The 19,094-nt window shown below is 41.9% G+C and overlaps 2 protein-coding genes across 5 annotated transcripts; one reads left to right on the top strand and one right to left on the bottom strand.

Moving 5' to 3' along the window:
• Positions 1–31: 31 nt before the first annotated feature.
• Positions 32–18,677, top strand: CSNK2B (casein kinase 2 beta). Of its 4 annotated transcripts, XM_087883882.1 has the most exons (9): positions 32–78; positions 6,234–6,293; positions 8,395–8,488; positions 13,039–13,121; positions 13,355–13,457; positions 15,610–15,725; positions 16,211–16,286; positions 16,601–16,790; positions 18,401–18,677. In XM_087883882.1, exons 2-9 carry the CDS (start codon positions 6,234–6,236, stop codon positions 18,489–18,491), a joined length of 813 nt encoding a protein of 270 aa, XP_087740008.1. In that variant the 5' UTR covers positions 32–78; the 3' UTR covers positions 18,492–18,677. The 4 variants fall into 4 exon arrangements, with proteins under 4 accessions (XP_087740008.1, XP_034277390.1, XP_034277389.1 ...); XM_034421499.3 differs by lacking the exons at positions 32–78; positions 6,234–6,293 and adding an exon at positions 7,329–7,462; XM_034421498.3 differs by lacking the exons at positions 32–78; positions 6,234–6,293 and adding an exon at positions 7,330–7,553.
• On the bottom strand, positions 1,963–12,345 carry GPANK1 (G-patch domain and ankyrin repeats 1). Its single transcript, XM_034421497.2, has 3 exons — positions 12,075–12,345; positions 5,278–5,908; positions 1,963–2,504 (listed from the first exon to the last, which is right to left on the bottom strand). Exons 2-3 carry the CDS (start codon positions 5,862–5,864, stop codon positions 2,048–2,050), a joined length of 1,044 nt encoding a protein of 347 aa, XP_034277388.2. The 5' UTR covers positions 5,865–5,908; positions 12,075–12,345; the 3' UTR covers positions 1,963–2,047.
• Positions 18,678–19,094: the final 417 nt, after the last annotated feature.

The raw sequence follows: 19,094 nt of genomic DNA, 5'->3' as shown, positions 1-19,094 counted from the left end.
GTTTTAAGAGTCCGACTAGGAAACCAGAGCTGGAAGCAGAAAGCAGGCGGTTGGGGAGGGAAGAAAAGCAGCAGCGAGGTAATGTTGGTAACCCTAAACTTTCTCGAATCGTATGGCCTCCAGATGTGTTAAAAGTGCAGTCTCCACCCTTCCCAGCAAGCGAACATATTGTGAGATGAAAGGAATGGGAATTAGAAACTTCCTGTGTGTTTGAATCACTGAGCTCAGAAAGGTCGGCAGTTCGGCTGTTCGAATCCCTTAGTACAGGTCTCCTGCGTGAGCAGGGGGTTGGACTAGATGACCTCCAAGATACCTTCCAATTCTGTTACTGTTACTATAGCCGGGCTGCAAAATGAGATGCTCTTGCAAACAGGAGCAAATGGATAGGAAAAAATAAATTTTCATACTGATGCCATCTATTGGTTACCCAGGTTTTTTTTTTTTAACCCAAATATGGTAGTCCTTAAAGACATGGGTTTGGGATTATCTCAGTATATCTGCTTATGTGCCAAAACGAAATGTGAAAATTAGGAGTAGAATAAGATGGGGATTCATGCTGAAGATGAAGACTTCCAAGCCACTGTTGTTTGAAATAGCAGATTTGTGTGTGTGTTTGTGGTTAAAGCAGACAAAAACACAAATCAAGGTACTATTTCCTTTTGGACAGGCAGGATTGTGTAGAACACAGAAAAGAAACAGTAAACCCAAGAAACTACATGCCTGAAAGAAGAAAGGGAGGAGAAAGAGAATAGAAAATATAACTAAAAGTGCTTTACAGCAATACAATTCACTGTATCTCTACTTTTCTATCCTTTCAAATAGCTTTAGAATGGAATGTGCTTTCCTTCCTGGCAACCAAGAACATGTTGTCCATTTTCTACACTGGCATGTCTTGAACTTTCTCATTCTTCCATTTACTCTATTTTCTTTTTGCCATTTATATTAATTAGCAGAGATATCTTCCATTTCCCATATCACCTCAATTTACCTTGCTATTTGAAATGATAATTTTCAGATTCACGCTTTTTATTTTATACAATGAAATATATAGAACTTAAAAGTTCTTATCAAACAGTGTAAAAAAAAAACATTTGGATGTCTATAGGATGCACTAAAGAGCCTTGGTGGTGTAGCAGACTAAAGCACTGTTAAGTAACACCAGCTGCCTGCAATTACTGCAAGTTCAAATCTCACCAGGCTCAAGGTTGACTCAGCCTTCCATCCTTTCGAGGTAGGTAAAATGAGAACCCGGTTTGTGGGGGCAATAAGCTGATTTTGTATAAAAAAGAACACCGCTTGGGGGGGGGGCAAAGCCCTACTAAGCAGGTATATACAAAAGTATGAAGGCTATTGCTTAACACCCTGAGTCTCCAGAAAAGGGCGGCATATAAATCGAACCAATGAATAAATAAATAAATAAATAAATGTTATCAAAAGGTACTGCATATATTATCTACTCTTCTAGTTCTAAGTGGTTTATAACCTATGAGTTTCAGGTTAAAAGAATGTATTTCCAAGTAGCTGAAGTAACATGCAGTGGGTCAACCCATTATTTTCACCCCCAATTCCACAAAATAGTTCAGATTGTGAAGTTTATTATTTATTCATTTTTAAGGCATGTAAAGCATGCGTTAACCTGTATAAAGTCAAAGAACCAGTTGTTTCTTCTTTCCCCCCCGCCTATGGATTTCTTCCCTGTTTCATTCTGTTCTCTGCTACATAGCAGTCCAGTGCTTCTCGACCTTGGCAACTTTTAAGATGTATGGACTTCAACTCCCAGAATTCCCCAGCCAGCATGGAAATTCTGGGAGTTGAAGTCCACACATTTCAAAGTTGAGAAAGGCTGAATTAGACTGAAAAGAGAACAAGGACTCAGTGGCTGGTCACACCATATGTTAAATAACAAAGTGGCCAAGACTTACAGTACCCAGAGCCAATGTCAATATATTCAATAAACCATGATTAATTAAGATATGCTTTATTATGATGCATAATAACTCATAGCTGGGTATGCCCTTATCAGGATCACCAACTGTCCCAAAACGGTTCAAAGATCAAAGTTCATGTAAGTACGGAGGTTGCGTTCCCAAGCTGCGGCCTTGGCCTCCCTCCGGCGGGCCTCCCGTTTTCCCACTGTTGCTGCTCGTTCTTTTCTGGATTGTCGCTTCATAGGTTCCTCTATAGCGCAATGATCATTAGGTCTGAAGTGGGTAACTTTGGGTTTGAGGTTACTGCAGAAGCCGAGGCCCTTCTGATCTCTCTTGAGGACAGTCTTAATAGGGAACTTGCGGCCTGCACCGCTTGGCCCCAATCCTGTTTCTTTATCCCAGCCACCTTTCACCATCAATTGGAAGCCCACGTTATTCTCAGGGATGCAGTACCGGGTGGAGGGCAACGGGTCACGTCGATTGAAAAGGTGGGCGGTGGAACGCTCGTGGAGAGCCACAGTGTCCTCGGTGTAGTGGGCCTGGCACACTTCGCAGTATTTCCTCTCAGCTGGTAAACTGCAGAAAGAAGGGAAATGATTTGAAACAAGGCAAGCCGCGTTCACACATACTGTAACTTGAGTCGAGCTGAAATATGGTAATGGGCGAGCGAAGCAAGGCTGTAATTTTTTTTTTCCTTGAGAAAAGTTCATCTCTTTTCTGAGAACTCCATGGCTTAGGGCCGGGGTACTTACGGGACCGCCTTCTGCCACCAATTGCCTCCCACCGGCCAGTTCGCTCCCACAGAGAGGGCCTTCTCAGAGTGCCGTCAGCCAGACAATGTCGGTTGGCGACCCCCAGGGGGAGAGCCTTCTCTGTGATGGCGCCTACCCTCTGGAACAATCTACCCCCAGAGATACGAGTGATCCCAGACCTCCGGACTTTTCGTCGGGCCCTTAAAACCTATTTCTTTCAGTTAGCCGGGCTGGCCTGATTTTATATTGGTTTTTAAAATTGATCATGATTTTAATTGAAATATTTTAAATTATGGGCCAAACTTTATTTCATTATTTTAAAACTATTTTAACTTTTGTGTACAAATGTTTTATTTTTGGCTGTTCACCGCCCTGAGTCCGAAAGGAGAAGAGCGGTATAGAAATTTAAATAATAAATAAAATAAATAAACTCTGAGAATAGAACTCTTTTCTATTCATTTTATCTATGAATAGCATTAGACCAGGGGTGTCAAATTGGATTTCATTGAGGGCCGCATCAGGGTTGTGTTTGACCTTGGGGGGGCATGGCTGTGGTGGGCATGGCCAGCTCGACATCACTCATGTCGGGGGCACCTGTGGAGGCCCAGGCGGGGCTTGGGGGATCCACTGTCTCCAGCGAAGGAAGGTGAGACCAGGGAGAACACCAAACCTGTCATGCCCCTGTCAGAGTCTAAATCCGAAGGGGAAGAAGAACAGCTGACAGAGAGAGAGAGAGAGAGAGAGAGAGAGAGAGAGAGTAGATCCATTGGCTGTGGAGGAAACTGGGGAAGTGCAAAGTCAGGCTGGGCAGAGCAGGAGAGAGGTAGAACAAGGGCAGCGCAGGGAGGAATGGAGAAGAGAGCAACATGGGTTGCCTGGTTTACGAGGGAGGAAAGGGACCCGATCCTCTTTACAAGGCACAGGTGCTGATGGAGTTTAAAAGCAGAGGCAAATGAGAGGGGCGTTGGTCAGGAACAAACGCTTGAGTTTATCTGGTGTTTCTTGGAATCCTGGCATCCTCCCATCTGGTCTGATTTATTGCCGTTCTACTTTACTTGTGGAATTCCTTATTGTGCTTGCCCTGCCGGATTAATTACCTTGTCTTGCCTTTGGATTTTTTTGTTAGAGGTTTTCTGCTTACAACGTTTGGGACTGAAGTATTGCCAGCCAAAGACTATTACAGGTTGGTGGAAGAGTTCTCTCCAGGCCAGAGAGTTGAAAGGGACATTGGGGGCACAGTTGGTGATAATAAAGGGAGTCGTATCGGTTCTCTGGCTGTGTTGCCTTTGTGTCATGCCCTGGGTCATCCACAAAACCCTTCTCCTCCAGAGGAGCCTAGCCATTCCTTTCAGGCCACGTGGAGGACCCTTGGACAGCGGCGCAGGCTGTCCACTGCCCTAGGCAGAGGAGGACAAGAAAGTTTGTTTTGCTAGCACTCTGGCAATGAAAACGGAGCTGGGGAGGGGTGCTCCGTTTTCAGCTGTGACGGCCTCCTGCAGCACTCTGCCAACGAAAATGGCTGCCACGAGATTGTAGATCAGTCGGCCTAAGCTGGGCTGAGGCACCGCGGACCAGTCCTTTGCTGTTTCCAGGGCGGCCCGCTGGGCCAGATTTAAGCACCCGGCCGGCTGGATCCGTCCTCCAGGCCTTGAGTTTGACACCCCTGAATTAGACCATGGTAATCTTTTTCAAATTAACCCTGCTTAGGCCAGAGGACTTTGTTCTCATCACAGGTCTTCATTGGTAATAATTATACAGCACAGCAAGAGTCACCCTTCAGAATAAACTCCAGGGGAGGAATTAAATGTTACCTACTTTTATCTAGCCAAACACTGCCCCAAATTCAATAATAAAAATGTAACTAATCTTCATTGATATAGTAGATGCAGCTGAGGGTTATAGGAAGGGCCATATAGTCTTCTATCTGCTGGCACCTGGGAAGAACTACTTATAATTTGGAATGTTCAGTGATGGGTCTTCACAGACCAGTAACCTGAATTAGTTTAAAACAACCTTACACATATTTAGAGTGATAAAATTTTCATCTATGAACTTGTAAAGGTTACTGAGGGAAGTGATGGAAGAAACAGATTTTTCTAAAGGTCTGGCTACAGTTGGTCACTGGTTATTTGAGTTATCTAAAGCTACTTACACTGTACTTGATCATTTTTTTCCTGTGGCATATTTTATTTTGTTTATTCACTTTATTTAAATTTATTGGCCACCCAATTCCAGAGGCTCTGGGCAGCGTGCAAAATCAAAATAAGAAAAGCAAAAAAGCAAAATAAATCAACAAGCACTATGAAGCAGTATATGTCTAATATAACAGCATATTAAGGCCTGAAAGAGAAGAAAAACTGTTCATGGCATAGAATGGATTGAATGGTCTTTGCTTTGCTATACCTGTACCCATTAGTGCAATAACTGTAACTAAATATTAGGGTAAACTTTTTAATATTTTCACAATTTTTGACTTGCTTTTGGCCTACCTCAGTGGCCAAAATGTTGCATAGCAATATTCAGAAGTAAAGCAAATGCACTCAAGAGCATTTCCTCCTTCAGGAAAATTGGATGAACACGGAAACAGGAGAACTCACCTAGACAATTCATTCTTCACTGGAGGCCTTTCGCTCTCCCGAAGGATGCTGACCACCTCTTCGTGTCCAGCTTCTTCAGCCAGATCCATAGCATCCCGGCCTTGTGATTCACAAACTCCCACCCAAGCAGCCTCGTGTCTCAAAAGATAACGTACCGCTTCCTCTCGTCCAGCATAGGCTGCACACATGATGGCTGTCCAATCAAATCCATCTTTATAATTCACATCACACCTTTCTTTCTCCACAAGCTTTTGGAGAGACTTCACGTTGCCATCTTGAGCGGCTTTCAAGAGCTGATTCCCTTTGCGGGTGTCGGTTTGTTCTGGGTAGCTTGGGGTGCAAGGAGACACCTGCGCTGGCCGACGGAGTACATAAGCTACCCTTGGTTTCCTCTGTAACACTCTTTTAGAACTACTTGTAAGTGCCAGGCTCTCGTAAAAGTTACGCACTGCTTCGCCAGATGAATTCTCTTCTTCCTGGTTGATGCTGCCATAATTTCTGTTTTTTTTCTGAATGTGTCCATCTCTCCAAAGATCCGATTCTTCCCGGGCACGAGTGAAGGCGATCAGTTGATCACCATGGTTCATGTTGAAGCAGAATTGTTCTGGCTGGAAAACTGTAAACCTAGAAACTGTTGGAAGAGAAAAACAAGATACCTACATAAAAAACACCAATTGTTTACCACAGAAAAACATGTACTGTCTTTACATTTCGTAGCAGTGCACAAGGTGGCATCAAGCCCAGAAACTTCCTGAAGATTGTTTCTTTCTTTCTCGCATTAAAAGTTAAGAAATCTAGCTATTGTGGTTAGCTGGATTTGGTGAGAATTCAAACAGAACATTTCTAGAGGGTAGCGCATAGGCATAGTTATATAGTCTATATACTGATCAATTTCAAGAATCATGCAAGAAAACTAAACATTTAATTTCTCTTATCCTTTTTGGGTTTCCAAACAGATGCCATCCAAAAAAGGGTCCACACACTACTCTAGAGGACTGGACACGGATGAAGCAGTGGTGGGTTTCAAATTTTTTTACTACCGGTTCTGTGGGTGCAGCTTGGTGGGCGTGGCAGGGGAAGGATACTGTAAAATCTCCATTTCCACCCCACTCCAAGGGAAAGATACTGTAAAATCTCCATTCCCTCCCCAATCCCCAGGGGAAGGTTACTGCAAAATCCTCATTTCCTCCCAATCAGCTGGGACTTGGGAGGGAGAGAATAGATGCGGGTGGGGCCAGTCAGAATTTTTACTACCGGTTCTCCAAACGACTCAAAATTTCCACTATTGGTTCTCCAGAACTGGTCAGAACCTGCTGAAACCCACCTCTGGCACGAAGTAAATAAAGAAAACCTAGAAAAGAAAACAACCTAGTCTGTTATTTTGCCGTCCCTAACATTGTTTTTGTTTTTATTTTCACTTTTAAAGCACGGGAGTCAATATTATTATTAACGTTAATAATATCAAGATGGAGTCAATAATATTAATAATCATCATCATGTGTCTGAACTGCACCATTTTGTTGAAAGATACCCTAAGGCATGAATGTCAAATCATAGCAATTTTAAGATTTGTGGACTTCAACTCCCAGAATTCCCCAGCCAGCATGGCTGATTGGGTAATTCTGGGAGTTGAAGTCCACAGGTCTTAAAATTGCCATGATTTGACATCCCTGCCCTAGAGCAATGTTTCTCAACCTTGGTAACTTTAACACAACTCTCAGAATTCCCCAGATATATCTTAAAAGTTGTCAAAAAGTTAAGAAACTCAGGCCTAGAGAAAAAAATAATTGCAAACCCCCTTCAATAGTAAAAGAACAATGGGTAATATTTTCTACAGCATAAAATATCAGCCCTTTTCTTGCACAGCAGGAAGTTTTGTGAAAAGTGGAAGAATCAAACAGATTCCGCATTATTACCCTGGTGAATCTGACAAATTTTATTCGAGGGGGAAAAAAAACCTGTCTCTTTAACCCTGAAGTTTACCGTCGCGTGTCACTTTAACTGTGTATCTCTAAGGCTCCTCTTAAGACGTCAGAGCAACACGCGACTCCCGGAGAGGATTTTTTTTTTCAAACGGAAGTGCCCGTTCGGTTGCCTGGCAACGGGAGGGAACGCTACGCAGGCGCGGCGGAGGCTCAACTTTACACGCAAACTCGGTTTATCCTCCAGTATTTTTTGAAACGGGGTGGGTGGATTAACAGCACAGAGTAGTACAAAGAGTACGAATGTAAAGGGAGCCTTCCACATTACAGAGGAAAGGGTTTGAAATAGCGGAGGTAAGGGATCCTTGGGCGCCGTTGACGTTGTGAAGCATGCGCAGTCGTCACGCGTGCTCTCCATGCGCATGCTCACTTTGGCCCGCAAAGGGTCCTGCTTTTTTCCCGCCTTTTCCCACCAAGACCTCTTTGAAGGTTTTGCCATAATTCGCACCCTTAGGCCCAATTCTCCACTACTATGCCTTCTTTTCAAGCACAGCCTTTCTAAATGGATATTTTAAGAGAGCAATTGCTCTAAAAAGTCGACACTGTGCCACCTTTCACTTGTAAGAAAATAGATTTCCACAAGTTTTAAAGCTTGTTTACCGTCTGCATTATTCATTCCTCAGTTAATAGATTTTATGGAAGGAAAAAAAGGGAAAACCAGAAAAAGGAATGAATCTGACAAAGATTCATGAGGATTAAAATATATATATATTTATGTTTATAGCTTTGGTTTACAAAGGAAAATCCAAGAGCAAAAGCGCCAAAAATAAAGTGACATCTTTATGAAATAAAGCACTGTTCTATATAACAATAATAAAAGACATATCACCACTGTAACCACAAACCACAATTGGTTACTAATGTTTTGAATCTAATATTTTTTTTAAAAAAGTCCTGTCAAAAGTATCTAGAACAGTTACAGTTTTTAATTTCCTGATTTTCAGGATGAGGAATCCAAGCAACTTTCAATGTAAGCAATTTAAATAAAAATACACTATAGGTAGCTAGAATCCATCTCAGAGGGCAGTTGGTTAAAAAAATGCCCCAAGTAACCCAAACATTATTTATATCTGATTATTGTACTTTACTGTACATGGAGATGATGGATGTTTTTCCCCATTTTCCCATTAAACAGGGATGGCTAATTAATACAGAAAACATGACAGCCATTTTGAGAAGTACTACTGCAGACAGGATGAGCCGGCGAAGCAGCACCAGCATCCGGGATGGTAATTTATTGGGGAAGGGAGGACAGCGTTGAATTCGGGGAAGTGGATTTGCTTCCTTCTTACATGTCTATGGAGATTCTCAGTCATCCAGGTCATGATTGTCCCAAAGGTGCTATTTTCAAGAGGCAACTAGACTTTCTGGTTTTTCTTTGTTTCGCTTCTCATCCAAGAAGCTTCTTCAGCTTCCCCACCATCCAGTCAGAGCTGAAGAAGCTTCTTGGATGAGAAGCAAAACATCTTCAGAGAAAAGCCAGAAAGTCCAGTTGCCTCTTGAAAAAAGCACCTTTGGGACTTCCTTCTTATATAGCCGTGATGGCGAACCTATGGCACACATGCCCGAAGTGGCACACAGAGCCATGTTGCCTGGCATGCACAGCATCGCCTGTTCCTCTTCCGGGTTTCTGGCACACATGTGTATGCGCCGATCAGCTGGCCTTTGTGCATGCGGCAGTGCTGGAAACACGAAGAACTGATCTTCCATTTTCCGGTGTGAGCATGTGCACTAGCTAGCTGATCAGCACGTGTGCATGAATGGCAGTAACTGGAAGGCTAGCTGGGCAGCATGCCTGCCGGAAACCGGAACTACGTTATCCGGCACATGCATGGGCAGCTCCTCTTCCTCGTTGCGGCCCTGACGAGCGTGCACGCTCGAAGTGCTGTTATATACTATATTTTTCGGAGTATAAGACACATCTTCCCCCCCCCCCCCAAATAGGGTAAAAATATGGGTGCGTCTTATACTCCGAATGTAGCCCCGCCCAGCTTCTCAAAAGGAGGTTTCAGAGGCTGAAAAAAGCATCAGAAAAGAAGCTTCAGAAAAGAAGCCCCCAAATAGAGCTTCAGAAAAGAAGCCCCCAAACAGAGCTTCAGAGGCTTTTTTTCTGAAACTCTGTTTTGGAGGCTTTCAGAGGCAGGAAAAAATTTGTTTTCTGAGTTTCAGAGGCAGAAATAAAAGCAAGGCACAGAGCTCACAACCAAGGAACCTGTTGCTAAAATTCACCTCTGGGAACAGCTGATTGGGGGTATTCCGGGAGGCCAATCCACCCACCAATCGGCTTTTTTCTTATTTTCCTCCCCAAAAACTAAGGTGTGCCTTATACTCCGAAAAATACGGTAGTCTTTGAATTAAAACTGGGACAACTCTGATTTTTGTTATCCCTCTCAGCTACTGTATTCTTATATGTATATAAGTATATATGTATTCTTATATGTATTCTTAAAAATAATGATTTGTGAATTCAATAAAGGAGAATATTTGTAGCTCAGGGTTGAAATGAGGGGTCCTTGGTGCTCTCTGAGCTTGCTTGTTTTCTTCCAGACATTTCATTACCCAAACTAGGTAACATCATCATGCTAGTAAGGAGGACGGTTTGCTGTCGGTTTATATTATATTGTAGAATATAAACCTCACAGCAAACCGCCCTCCTTACTAGCACTGATGATGTTACCTAGTTTGGGTAATGAAATGTCTGGGAGAAAACTCCCAAGCAAGCTCAGGTTTGTGATTTGCTTAATTTTGCACTGTAGGAGAGGGAGTTCTGAATTTAATTCAAGGCACCATAATTCAAGGACTGTTCATTCAGGCATGGTATCCTTGTATGGACCACTTCTGTTTTGATCCACACAGATACAATGTTAATGATAGAATCATGGTTAAAAAGGAATGTGCAAAGAAATGGAAATAAACCGCAAGGGTAGCTAGCACTGCAATGTTTGGTTTTGCTTTGTAAAATAGTGTGAATCCTTCAAAAGCTAACTATTTTGAAAACAGCACTCCCCGGCTTGCATCTCTATCTCATTGCACTTTTTCTGTCACATTTTTGGACTAGGCAATATAGGTAGTTCTCGACTTACAACAGTTTGTTTAGTAACTCTTCAAAATTACAACGGCACTAAAAATGTGACTTATGACCACAAGTCCACGCTTACAACTGTTGCGTTATCCCCATGGTCGCATGATCAAAATTCAGACATTTGCCCCAACGGGTTCATATTTAAGACCGTTGCAGTGTCCCCGGGGTCATGTGATTTCCCCTTTTGTGACCTTCTGACAAAGTCAATGGGGAAGCCAGATTCACTTAACATTATTGCTAACTTAACAACTGCAGTGATTCACTGAACAGCTGCGACAAGAAAGGGCATAAAATGAGGCAGATCTCACTTAACTGTCTCACTTAGCCACAGAAGTTTTGGACTCAAATGTGGTCGTAAATCAAGGACGACCTGTATCCCATATTCACTGCTATTCACTGCTTTCACTCATCTTGATATAACACCAAAGTATGATCATGTACCTCCTTTTTCGGTCCTATATGTAATATGGTGGGTTAGTGGGAGCAGTATCCAATTGTATTGGGCTACCGGTGGGCACCCATCGCCCCACAAATCCTGCTATACTGTATCATCATCAGTGAGGTGAGGCTGGGAGAGCTGAGCGAAGAATGCCTGAGGAGCCTAAACCAGAATATAAGATCCCATCAGGATTACCAAAAGTGCCAAGGTGATCCCTGCTGACCAGTTAAAGATGCCAGGCACTTAACATTCAAGAGAAGTGATATAAGAAGATCCTGGAGGCAGATGAACCATTTAATGACAACTAAATTGACCAACAACCAAAATAATATCTCTATACATGGACATCACCACAATGGAGTCCTCGATTTACCACCGCTCATTTAGTGACCGAAGTTACGACAGCACTGAAAAAAAGTGACTTATGACCGTTTTTCACACTTACGACCATTGCGACATCCCCATGGTCACGTGATCAAAATTCAGATGCTTGGCAACTGGCTCATATTGACGCCGGCTGCAGTGTCCCCTTTTGCGACTTTCTGACAAGCAAAGTCAATGGGGGAAGCCAGATTCACTTGGCAACCGTGTGATTCAGCTTAACCAACTTGCAGCGATTCACTTAACTGTGTCCAGAAAGGTCGTGAAACAAGACAATGTCAGGATTCCGTTATAACACCAGAGACTTGGCTAAGGGCTGACTGTGAAACGGGCCACGAACTGCTCATATACCAAGTGCCAAGTTAAGCTAAAGCAGCAGCAGAAGAAAGCCAGCCATGACCTTGAGCACACAACTGCCATTTCCAAAAACATCGGGAATCGCGTTGAGGTCCTGAAGCTCATTGACAAGGGAACCGGAGGAACCGTGGAACGAAATCAAAGAAGTCCGAAGATCAAGAATTAGGGAAAGGAACCCAAAACACGGACAACTGCCAGCCTTAGCAAGGACAGTGAAGGCACTGAAGTGATACATAGCTAGGTCTTCATTCAGCTCACATCCGCGTGCATCAATCAGCGCGAACAGGGACCGGGGAGAGAATAGCTGGCACGGAAGGAAAACGGTAGTAGGGTTTACTAGGCTTCTGGGCTGCCCTCCCGCCCTCCTATTTGTAAAAGGGTTGGAAAAAGCACATTGAATTACTTTCGAACCGATGTCCAATTCGAATCGCTTCCTTGCTCGCGAGTCATAATCCAGTTTATGATCTAAACCACCCCTTCCTTCCTTCCTTCCTTCCTTCCTTCCTTCCCCGTGTTAATCCGATTACGATTCCCGAAACAGTGACGACACACTTACCTCCCCAAGCGAGTTTCGATCAAACGTTTATGTTATTTTTCTGCAAGTCCGGCGGGTGCTCTTTAAAAGCACGGCATTATTTATGCTGCATTTAGTTCGTTGCGCAGAGCAATATTATCATGCAAAGTCACTTTTTTCCCCTATAATCACCGAGAGGTTTATCGGGGAGGGTACTTAGTTCACAAATGGGTTCTGGGAAAAACAGCTGCGATTGAAAGGAAGTTAGGGCTAAATTCCCACCGCTCTACTAGCGTCCATTTCCTGCTCCTTTGCACTCTGGGACTAGTAGTTTCCCGTTTCCTGTTTGTCCATTCTCGCCTTATTCTGAAGTACTGCAATCCCGTGATGCCGTTTCATCGGCGAATGTAGCGCGTGCGCCGTCGAAGCTGACAAGAGGCCTTACTGGTCCAAAGCTTGCTTGCACCCCGCGTCCCTCTCCTTGAGGCAGTCGTGCCTTTTGGGGTGAGTTATTGGGCTGTAGATTTAGGGACTTGTTGGCCAAAACATAGTGGGGAGGCATGGCCAGGTAATGGAGTTCTCCAGTTAATATTCAGGGAAGAGCGGAGGCGAGGGCGGCAGCGAAGATGTGTGCCGGGCGCTAAAAAAATAAAAAAAACGAAAAAAGGAAGGAAGAGAGTCGATTGCATGTTTCTTGCAAAATGGTGAGGTAACGGGGAGATATTACCACTCTGAAAAAAAACATTTTTTTTCAGTAATAAGTCGGAAGTGGGTTTCTTATTTGCAAAGAAGAAACAGCTTATGGGATTCTTATGTAGCATTGGTTCCCATGCACAGATGCAAGACGGTAGTTTATCGGCCAGCCTAAAAGCAAGGGTTGGGGAACATGACCTGAAAAATCCTATGTCTGTAGATTGTTTTGTGTAGGGAGTTTTTCCACAAAGAATTTATTTGTGAGTGATCGCTGTTAACGCTGAGGATGCTTCTGTTCCTCTCTTTCTCTTAGAGGACGGGAAGATGAGTAGCTCTGAGGAGGTATCTTGGATTTCCTGGTTTTGTGGTTTGCGTGGCAATGAGTTCTTCTGTGAGGTGAGTTGGGAAGCATTGTCCACTAAATGTGTATGTGGACATTTTCATTGGGGATTGGAAAAAAGGAGTGTCCCTTTTTTAAAAAAAGATTTGATATGAACAACATATTGAGAGAGATGACAGAGCTGCGGGCAATTTCAGAAATGTGTTGACTTGGGTCTTAATGTACCTTGAGATAGTACAGGCACTTGAGAAGTCAAGATCAATTGATCCCGGTTTCTATTTGTTTTCAGGTGGATGAAGACTACATCCAAGACAAGTTCAATTTAACTGGCCTCAATGAACAAGTTCCCCACTATCGTCAGGCTTTGGATATGATCCTTGATTTGGAACCAGGTGGGAAATAATCTAAATCTGTTTGTATCATGGATTACTTGACATTACAGGGACTGAGGGGCCCTTGGTGCTCTCAAAGCTAGCTTGTTTTCTTGTAGACTTTGCATTACCTTTAACAAAGTAACATCATCATTGCTAGTAAAGGGTGCTGTTTGCTGTCAGTTTATATTCTGGTATTACAGAGACTTTTGAAAATGTGATTAGGGGGTTGTAACCTCTTGACCCTGCTATGCTTCTCTATTTGATGTTGGTACACATGCTGATAACATGCACTTGACATGTGCATGCAATAGCCATTACTCCGACACTTTGGTGAAACTAAACAAGGCTCATTGGATATGCCACTGGAAACTCTTCATATATATCTAGCCAGGATCAGAAACATGATGAATTTTCACAGGTTGGTCATATGAGAAGCTTTTGCTAACCAAGGTAGATAATATTGGGATTCATAATCTTCAGACATCCTTTTCCTTTCCAATTTTTCAAAATAGCTGGTCCTTGACTTACAATCATAATTGAGCCCAAAAGTTCCATTGATAAGGAAGGCACGGAGTTGTGCCCCGTTTTACAACCTTGTTGCCACAGTTAAGGGAAACATTGTAGTTGTTAAGTGAATCAATGCGGTCATTAAGCAAATTTGGCTTCCCCCATTGACTTTTCTAGTTTGAAGCTGGCTGGGAAGGTTACAAATAATAATTACATGACCCCAGGACAGTGCAACTATCCTAAACACACACCAGGTACCCAAATTTTGATCACATGACCATGGGAATGCTACAATGGTCATTAAGTGTGAAAACTGGTCATAAATCACTTTTTTCAGTATCTGTAATTTTGAACAGTCACTAAACGAATAGTTGTAAATTGAGTATTACGTGTACAACATTTGGAATTCTATCTTGTTTCACTATCTATCACCAGAATCATTCTCTGAAAACACAACAGAATGGGTCCAAATTTGGTGTATAGGAGTCCGGGGCAGAAAGCCAATAAAAGGAAATTGAACTTGAAAATGGGTTGGATTCAATTTAAGGTTTTGGAGGAAAATATTCCTCCAATTTTGGAAGAGACAGCAGCATGGAATGCTGTTGACTGCTTCCTTCTAGGCCTCCATCTTTCCTACTCCCAGTCACATGACTGACAGCAAAGTGTTTATAGCCTGGGCCTCATGTCGCAGCGAACATATACAGATGCAGTATGGGGAGAAAGCAGAAAACTATGGCAACAGCTGGCAAAGGGTTTGGAAAGAATTTCAGGAACCACACTTTGCGTACTTTTTCCTGTTTCATGTCATAAGAATAGAAACCACAGTTTATACAACATGCTATTACTAACCACCATATTCCTTTGTTTAACTGTCTTCATAAATATTAATTCTCCGAGGGCCTGGTAATCTAAAGTGAATCCTGATTCAGTCCCCAAAAGCAGGATTTTTTAATTATTTGATTTTCCAGTTTTCTATTAAAATTCTGCCGGGCACTCAAAATATAAAATATTGTCTCTTGTTTTCCTCTCTGTTTTGTTTTGTGCCATCAAGTAAGTCTTGATTCCTGGCAACTATGTGGACCATTTCTTGCAGTTTTCTTGGCAATGTTTCTGGCATTGGTTTGCCATTGCCTTCTTTCTAGGGCTAAGAGAAAGGGCCACTAAGTTGTCAAACTGTTTTTGTGCTTAAGGTTCTACTCAGTTTCTAGCCTGGTGCCTTTTAACTAGTGCAACAGCTCACTCTCACTCTTGCTGATCTTAATGTGTACAAAAATAAAGGCTTGCTAAGAATAACGGCAAGTATGTAAAAGGAGTGGGAGAAATACCCACTTAAAAGTTTGTTGATTTGAAACATCTGAGAAATGACATAGGCACCTATCATGTTTGAGAAATAGATAACAGTAATTTATAAGTTTCTGATCTAAGTAAACTGATTAAAATATTTTGCCAGTTGTATTACATTGTGAGTTACAATTACAATTTAGTGTGGCAGGAATAGAGTGGAAGACAACAATGGTTAAGAAAATACTAGCTAAATGCAGAAGTGAGCTAACAATGTAGAATCAATATCCGATAACGCTTCAGTATGAAAGTACAACTTTCTCCCTCTTCCTCAATGTCACAGTGCATTGCAGCAGAGCACTTCCTTCCCTTTCTCTTGCAGATGAAGAACTGGAGGATAATCCTAACCAGAGTGACTTGATCGAACAGGCAGCTGAAATGCTCTATGGACTTATTCACGCCCGCTATATCCTCACAAACCGTGGTATTGCCCAGATGGTAATTATCCATGCTATTTAGTAAGCGTGTACTCTATAAAATCTTTTTGTCTATGTTCCTGAGGAGAGGTTCCCAGTCAGAGATTATAAAAACTAAAAGAGAGTAAAATTTTAATGTATACTGCAGGTTCATCTAGATCAGTGGTCCCCAAGCTTTCTGGCTTTGTGGACCGGGGTGGGGCGGGGAAGAAGGGGATGGTTCTACATGAGCAGAGGGTGAGTGTCCGCATTTATACAGCTCCATTTGCACAAGCAACTGGCACACGTGCCCGCTGCTCGCACTAAAGGAGCTTTGCACATAGGCACATGCTCATCTGCCACTTCCGGGGGTTGGGGACCCCTGATCTAGATGATTGAGTTAATTGGCAGGTGCAGCTTCCTTAAAAGATTTGCCTTAAAGATTTCTCTGCCCGGAGCTAGCAAATCAGTTCCTTTCCAATTTATGGAAAGATTGTATTTTCTATACTTTTTCTCCTCTATTTCTAGCTTGAGAAATACCAGCAGGGAGACTTTGGATACTGCCCTCGAGTTTATTGTGAGAATCAGCCTATGCTGCCCATTGGTGAGTATATTTGTGAGTAATGATTTGAAGCTAATGTAAGGGGCCTATTTTATAGGAGGAGATGAAGAAGAAAAAACTGGGCTACAGAATCAGGGTGAAATAGTGGGCAAATTCAATCATAGGATGCTTTCAGTTCAGGCTCTTTTAGAACTAAATTCTTGAATCGTCCATTTTGGAAACCTGCAAACTGTAGATCTGGGGACTGTGGATGGAAATCAGGTTGGTAAGTCTGTTTTAGAAGCCATATCAAGTAACTTCTTTAAACTGATTTAATTTCTGAATTCTGTCTTACTGTGCTTTGTCTTCGCTACTAGGTTTATCTGATATCCCAGGGGAAGCTATGGTCAAACTGTACTGCCCCAAATGTATGGATGTCTATACTCCCAAATCTTCCCGCCATCATCACACAGATGGTGCCTATTTTGGAACTGGTTTTCCTCACATGTTATTCATGGTGCATCCTGAATATCGGCCGAAGCGACCAGCCAATCAGTTTGTGCCCAGGTAAGACCCCATCAAATGTGTAGTAGAATATACTGAATAAAAGTTTGGTCATCTCTAATGTTATTGCTGAGAAAGAAAGAAAAAAAGGAAGGAAGGAAGGAAGGAAGGAAGGAAGGAAGGAAGGAAGGAAGGAAGGAAGGAAGGAAGGAGAGAGAGAGAGAGAGAGAGAGAGAGAAAGAAAGAAAGAAAGAAAGAAAGAAAGAAAGAAAGAAAGAAAGAAAGAAAGAAAGAAGTTGTTCCCTAAATGAATGAAGGATCATTTCATTATTATTAAGGATAGAGTTGCCCTAGAGACTTATCAGAAAAAGAGGACACCTCTATGCTGCTGAAAAAGAAGACTTGAACACAGGTCTGGTTTTTGTGTTGTCAGTGCTTACTTGCCACTGATCTCGGAGCTCATAAATTCTCATTTCAACACTAGCCAGAGCCTGGGATGTTATTGTTATGGTTGTTTTCAGAGACTCAGTGAATGTTGAAACATAGCAATGTTAAGCAATACTGTTAGGCTCTCTCTAAGGCCTGACTGTGCTGCTTCCCAATATTTTGCTCAAGAAGAGCAAAGAGTTCAAATCATTGTTAAGTGTGATGAAATAATGGAATGTAAGTAAAGGGTTAATAGGGCACTTACCTATAAAGAAGGCAGGCAGGCCAGCAGCTAAGAGAATAGACAGACACAGAGTGTAAGAGAAGCAGTTGACAATGTGATTGAGTTAAAAGAGAGGAAGGAAATGGAAAGAAACAGTATATACAGAGGTGGGCATCACATACCATAACAACCGGTTCACCCAGAACCGAAAATGTGAGTGTGCACGGCATCGAAAAACCGGCGATTATATAGTACATGATAGCGCCAGGATGGGTGGGCAGGCCCAGCTGCTGGTCGGAACTACCGGTTCGCCCGAATCGGTTTGAACCAGCAGCAGCCCACCACTGAGTATATATAAAACAAAGGCAGATACTGGTAGTTCTTACGACAATTTAAACAACTATTCTGTAAATAATAATGGAAATATATTCTGTAATATATAAAAGAGTATGCTATTGTTAGATCAAATTTTAACTGCTTATAAACAACTGATCCTCTGAATAAATGAGGTATGGTAACATAATAATTCTCTTCCTACTCCAAATCCAGTTTGAGATACTATGCTGCCAGAAAAAGAGAAGAATCTCAGTAGAGAAACTTATCATTATGGGGCAAGATTTTAAAGTATATATTTTTTTCCCTCAAAATAAACCAGGAAAACCAATACATCTGAATTGAGAACTGTAATAAGACTTTATCCAGAGAAAATATTTTCTTCTAAACCACACTCTGTGGAAACCTGATTTTACTGTGTTTTTTGTATCCTTGGGAAGTTAATTAAATTTAAGCCAAAGTTACTTTCCAGAGGCTTGTAGGTATAACATTGGGCCAATTCCCACTTCTATCAAATTTCACAGTTAAAAAAAAAATCTATGATTCCTTATTTGAACCAAGTATTCATAGTGAAATCTGACGAAGTCTATACTTTAACTGAAAATACTGTATATGTTGGTTATTTGGGCCAGACTTTTACATCTTCCTTCCTTTCAACCCCACTTTATTTTAACTCCTTTATTTCTTTCAGACTTTATGGATTCAAGATCCATCCTATGGCTTATCAGCTGCAGCTTCAGGCCGCCAGCAATTTCAAGAGCCCAGTCAAAACTATCCGTTGATCTTCTGTATCCAGGTGCCCAGGATCCTTCCCTGAAAACTTCCTTTACTCCATTCAGGGCTGCTCATACTTTGATTTTTGGTGAAGTCCCCTATGGACTGTTTGTCACTTTCGGCCTGATTTTTAGTCTCATTTCTGGTGCGTGGTTAAAATGAATAATAAAACAATTTCTGTTAATTCCCAGAAACACAGACTGTGACAGATGCATTTGGTAGCCAACTTGAATATCATAATTTTGAGGGGGCTTTTTTTTTCTTTTTTAAAAATAAAAAAAATGTAAAGGGTGAGAATTAAGGGTCCTTTTTTGTCCAAGAGAAAGGACTAAATTTTGGCAAGGAATGCTATAGAATAAAGTAAAGATACATACGATTATACCAGAAAAATAAACCTGAAAGTACTGAATTATTTTGGTAGAATCCCAGATTCTAAATTGTAAATGTAATATAAAATACCACTCATGCATTTTTATTTCAAATAATTGTCCACTTGAGTATGTTTATAAGGAGTGAAGGAAGATGAACTATTTGCGTAAGTAGAGTTTTAAATAAATAATTAAATAATTTTGATTGAGTTAGAATTATATTCAAATAACTTCATTGTAGTC

This window comes from Pantherophis guttatus, chromosome 2, assembly GCF_059756535.1.
Source record: "Pantherophis guttatus breed Tessera chromosome 2, ASM5975653v1, whole genome shotgun sequence".
Classification (NCBI taxonomy): Eukaryota; Metazoa; Chordata; class Lepidosauria; order Squamata; family Colubridae; genus Pantherophis; species Pantherophis guttatus.
This window is presented reverse-complemented; position numbering and strand designations above follow the sequence as displayed.